Source organism: Buceros rhinoceros, unplaced genomic scaffold (assembly GCF_000710305.1).
Source record: "Buceros rhinoceros silvestris isolate BGI_N320 unplaced genomic scaffold, ASM71030v1 scaffold4504, whole genome shotgun sequence".
In the NCBI taxonomy this organism is placed as follows: Eukaryota; Metazoa; Chordata; class Aves; order Bucerotiformes; family Bucerotidae; genus Buceros; species Buceros rhinoceros.
Genome location: NW_010406337.1, coordinates 12,253 through 17,378, shown reverse-complemented (window position 1 = coordinate 17,378; position 5,126 = coordinate 12,253). Strand labels below are relative to the sequence as shown.

General features: G+C 49.1%; 1 protein-coding gene across 1 annotated transcript in view; it reads left to right on the top strand.

The window, feature by feature from the left end:
• LOC104491581 (dystrobrevin beta-like) overlaps window positions 1-5,126 on the top strand; it is a gene marked incomplete at both ends in the record, with an annotated part of 59,334 nt that overhangs the window by 48,385 nt on the left and 5,823 nt on the right. The window contains 2 exons of the mRNA XM_010134028.1: window positions 202-315; window positions 4,343-4,439. Coding sequence (XP_010132330.1) covers window positions 202-315; window positions 4,343-4,439 — 211 coding nt within the window. The remainder of the gene's footprint in view (window positions 1-201; window positions 316-4,342; window positions 4,440-5,126) is intronic.

Genomic DNA, 5,126 nt, shown 5'->3' with positions numbered 1-5,126 from the left:
TGGGGGGGGGGTGTTACAGCGAACCACAGGACCACGCTGATGAACCCATCATGGGTTTGAACTCGTGCCAGTCACCCATGACCCAAATTGCTGGGCTTGGGCTGAGAAAGGAGCTCTTGAAAGGCTCTGATGGTGTGTCAGAGCAGAGCGGAGCCTGACTGACCTTTGTCATCTTCAATCTCCCCTCTGTCGTTTCTCCAGAGAGATACTCCAAGAAATTCAGCGCCTCAGGCTGGAACACGAACAAGCCTCTCAGCCCACCCCGGAGAAGGCCCAGCAGAACCCGACTTTGCTGGCTGAACTCAGGCTTCTACGGTAAGAGGAATCTCTAGAGCTCGTGTGCCTTTGGTCCCCAGGTCCGTCAGCCCACGGGTCCTGCTCTGCTCTGGATCTTACTGGGGGAGGTGTATCTACAGTAGCCTTAATGTGCGATTTAAACTGCAGAATTGCAATTTCCCCTTTTATAAAGTGGACTGAGAAGTAAATGAAAATGTCTCTTAAAGTGAATTCTATTTGTATAGTTCAGAAAACTGTTTGTAAAGAAAACAATAGGAAAAACCGAGCGGAAACAGCAGTAGCTGATGATCATTTCTTGTCCAAAGGAGCAGAGCTGAAGATAAATGTCCGTTATGTGGTTAGTCAGTGGAACTCTGGAAGTTCCTACCTATGGACAGGGAAACATCCAGAGGTGGAGAACAAGCCTCAGAGATCATAGGCAGTTTGAAGTGACAGGGAGGAATTGTCAGTGTTAAAGCGTTTCATAGTTTGGGTAGTCACAAGGGCATTTCTGCCTGTATTTTGTTTCATCTTCGAGTCAAATCAGGCTTAACCTTCCAAAATGCCACCTGTAATCTAGAGGAGGTTCCAAAATCTAAACTCGAAGCTCTTGGCAGCAGCAGCAGCAGCAGCTCTTTGCAAACTGCCCCAGATTCCCGGGGTGAGTGTTTCCTTTTTGCTCGTGATGGTGCTGCTGCCCAGGAACCTTTAAAGGTTCTCCATGAATCGCGCTGCTCTTGGGATGGGGCTGCTGCAGCTGCAGGCTATAATCCAGCCCCTGTTGCCAAATCGAAGGCTCACAACATCTTTCATTGCTTTTTCACGCAGAGTTTGCTGCATCGTCAGCATTTTGGTGTCTCGCTGATGTTTTCCATTCTATTACCTGGTGATCACAGCTCAGGGATTTTCTAGCTTCACGCTTTACATAGCTCTGTCTGCTTTTTACGTGTTTACATGTTTAAAAAACGAAAGGACGCAGAAGATCCCCACAAATGTTACACAAGAGGTGGAGAAAAAAGAATTTGTGGGGCAACTCGATGTGCTGTTTGACCCAGCAGAGGAAGATCTAAGAACCAGGAGCTTAAAGTGGAAACCAGCTGCGTTCAGGCCACAAATAAAGCACAAGATTTGTGAAGCCAGGCAGTAATCTCAAGAGCAGGAGGAGAATTTTCAGTCCCTATATGTCTTTCCCGAAGATGTTTTTCCAAAAATACAGGTTATTGGGAACAAATAGCCGGGAAGAATCAGCCAACATGTGCTTTGCTAAAGGAAGAAAGCACTGAATCAGCACTGTCACCATTTCTGGCCTTCAAATACGTAAGCACCGCGGGCAAGTAGAGAGAGAAAAGGTTGGGTTCAGCATGTAAAGCCTGCCAGGTCATCACGATCGTCTGGTAACACAGGCTGGGAAGTTCCTCCCTGCAGTGCTCCGACAGAGCCCTTTCTGGCTGGGCCACAGCATCCCTGTGGGATGGACATTCCGGCTTTGGACCTGGAGATACTGACGCCGTGAATGTGACCGTGGGGTCACGTCTATGCCACATCTGCCCTCAGAACACTAAAAGTGTGCACAGGATTCCTGACCTTCCCGAGCCTAGGGCTGCTCCTCTGGGGCTGCTTGGCTGCCTCTGCCTGTGCGTCACAGGATGCTCATCCCCACCCGCATCCCCAGAACTGCATCATTGCTCCCTTTGTCCCTGCAGCCTGGCCTGCCCTTGGTCTTGAGACGTTTAACACCCTTCATGGCTGACAAACCCCCTGTCTCATCACTGGAGGATGTTGAAATAGCACCAGCAAAACAGACACACTTTCCCTGTGCTTTTCTCTGCTGGGCTAAAAAAGGTGTTTTTCGAAGTTCCACTGAGCATGTGTGAGTATTTAGAGATTTGGGTTCCCTCCTCTCTTAACATCATCCTGTGTAAATAGCTCATTCTTCCTCAGTTTCTCCCTGCAGCGGGTTTCTAAGTCTCCGGCTGTCCCTTCAGCTGGCTGCCAGGGTCCAGGTCCTCTGCGGCTCTGCTGGGGACAGGCTCACGCAGTACCCTGGCAGCACTAGTGTCCGCTTTCTCAGCACCAGCATCACCCTCATTAAGAAATTCAAAGTGCACATGAACCATCTCAGCTGCACAGCGTCATGCTGGGGGTTCACAATTAGCAGGTTCTTGCGGCTAACAAGGAGACGTCCCTGAGCCGTAGGCGATGACCTTGCCTTTGGGCCTGTGAAGAACATGTTACCCCATGATCTCAGTTGCTGGGGAGCATTTAGCTGTGAAAGCACGAGGAAGGTGACGGGGGAAAACGTGGGTGTTGCAGGTTTGTGAGCCTGCAGAGAGCACAGCCTGAGGGATGAGGCAGCATCTCCACGCTGCCCACAGATGTGACCTTGGAAGCGCAGCTGGATTCCTCGTCCTTCCAGATCCTGCCTGGTGATGCCGATGTGCTTGGCTGCCTCTGCCTGTACGTCACGGGATGCTCATCCTCACCCGCATCCCCAGAACTGCATCATTGCTCCCTTTGTCCCTGCGGCCTGGCCTGCCCTTGGTCTTGAGACGTTTAACACCCTTCGTGGCTGACAAACCCCCTCTCTCATCACTGGAGGATGTTGAAATAGCACCAGCAAAAATCAGACACACACACTGATGTGGTTCTTTGTGAACAGCTCACTCAGAGCTCTGCCTATTTAGTATGTTGATTTTTCCATTATTTATAGTTGTTAACCAGAATGTTACATAGAACAAAAGCTGCAGGCTTTGGGCTGACCTAGAGGCGGGAAGAGGACCATGTAGGCAGGTAGAGCTCTGGCTGTGGTGGGGTTTTAACACATTCTGGGTAACCAGGCATGTGTCACCTTCTCTGTATCGCCTTATTTTTGTGATGTGTTTCAGCATTTAATAACAGAAAGGTGTTATAAGAAATGCCCAGGACAGGCAATGCTTCACAGTCCTCTGCCCTTTTGAGAACCAGTACAGGTACAAGCTGATTCCACCACGTGGTATGAGCTGTTTCTGGCTGGGTGGGTGCTCATGGTCTGCCGTTTTCAGGCTCACTCAACAGACTTGTCCAGTCTCTGTGACTGGCCCATGTATTTTCCACATTCTGGTGTCCAGTTGGTGTTTCTAAAACGAGCTGGTGATTGAAATTCCCAGGATGGTTTATCTGTAGCATATCATGTGAGACCACAGGTACCATCGAAGACATTTGAAAATTCCATGTATAATGAGGTGCCTTTGACTTTGAATTAAGACATTATGATGTCCACAGAAATACCTGTAGATGAATAAATGAGCCTTTCTGACCTGTTTTTTTCTCACGGTTATTTGTCATTACCTGTGACTGGGATTTGTGGGGCCCAGCGTTTCTCAAGTCGTGTCAGACACTGAACTTCTGACATGCTGACGTTTGCCTTTGAATTTCTCCTTATATTAGTCACTGCTCTATTTTTTTAAACATAAAAGAAAACTGAACAGTCATATTCCTGAAATACCTCAGTAGTCGGCACTGGTAGAAGAGCAGTGGGTTTCTCGTGTAAAGGGAGGGGAAGGTCACTCCTTGCCTCCTTTTCTGGTTATCTGGGGACTGTTACAGCCAGTGTCACAGATGATATGTCACATTGGTGGTCACACATAGCTCTGCTGAGTGCCCATCCAGAAGGTGACAAGTTTCCTTCCTGGACACCTGCAGCCTGTTCTTCTCTGGTCTGTTCCTCTCTGTCTTTCCTCCCAGGGCTCATTCCTGTGTGTCTGAAAGCTCTGCGGGCTACCTAGGTCTGACACAGACAGAGCTCTTGAAAGGCAGAAAAAAATGGGCTTTTCTCCTCCTAAAGCAGCACTTTTCAAAAGGGCTTCCTGTTCCCGCTGCCTGGGGCATATCTCTACCTCTCCAGTGAACCACCGGGTGGTTCTGTCTGGGTTTCGTGAGCATTGTCCTGTGCTTTGCTCTGATTTTTGAGCTGGAAGCGGGGGGGAGTGATGAAAACCAGACATGGTTATGTGGGTGAATTTCCTGAAGTGGTTTTGAAATACCCGAAGTTTGTTTTCTGATTCTTTCTTTCATGTCACGGCAACAGCCAACGGAAGGATGAGTTGGAACAGAGGATGTCTGCTCTTCAGGAAAGCAGAAGAGAATTGATGGTGCAGCTTGAAGGGCTGATGAAACTGCTCAAGGTAAGCCACCTTCTGTCAGAAAAAGCAGGGCCTCCTCTGCCCCAGCTCCTGCTGCTCTGAGGTTCCTGCTTCACTGACATAGCCCAATAAATACTTCATGAGGAACAGACAGAATTTGCAGGAAGACATTTCCATGCTGGCTCCATGTATGGATGCGGGTAGTTAATGGGCTCTCGGGTTCATGTGCTGCTGCTATGGTTAAAGCATCAAGAACCTGGAAGATTTGGAAGGCTTTAGAGAAGTGTTAGGGTTGGGAATCAGCTGCGTGCTGTTCTGGAGGCCAGTTCAATTCTTCCAGTTTCAACTGGAAAATCAGCCGGAGACCTAACCGAGTAGTTACGGCAGTAGAGGACGTGACTGCCCCAGGGCACAGTGCGGTGGGTCCCGTGGATCATTGCACCGACCCCACAAGGTCTAGGGAGTGTGAGGGAACTGGCTCTGGTCTATAATAGATGGCGGTGTTTGGATTTCGGGTAAGGGTCCGTTGTTGTTTTGTGTGGAGTCCTGCTAGAGCTGAGCTCAAGGGGGATGGCTGTAGTCTGAAACACACATTTATTCTTTTCGTTCTGTAAACTGGACAAGAACCTCAGTAAAGTGAATGGCAAAACGTGGTCCTTACTCAGAGGGAGTTTGGTCAGAGACAAGATGCCACAAGGATTCTACGGGCAATGGCAGAAGAGGGAAAGA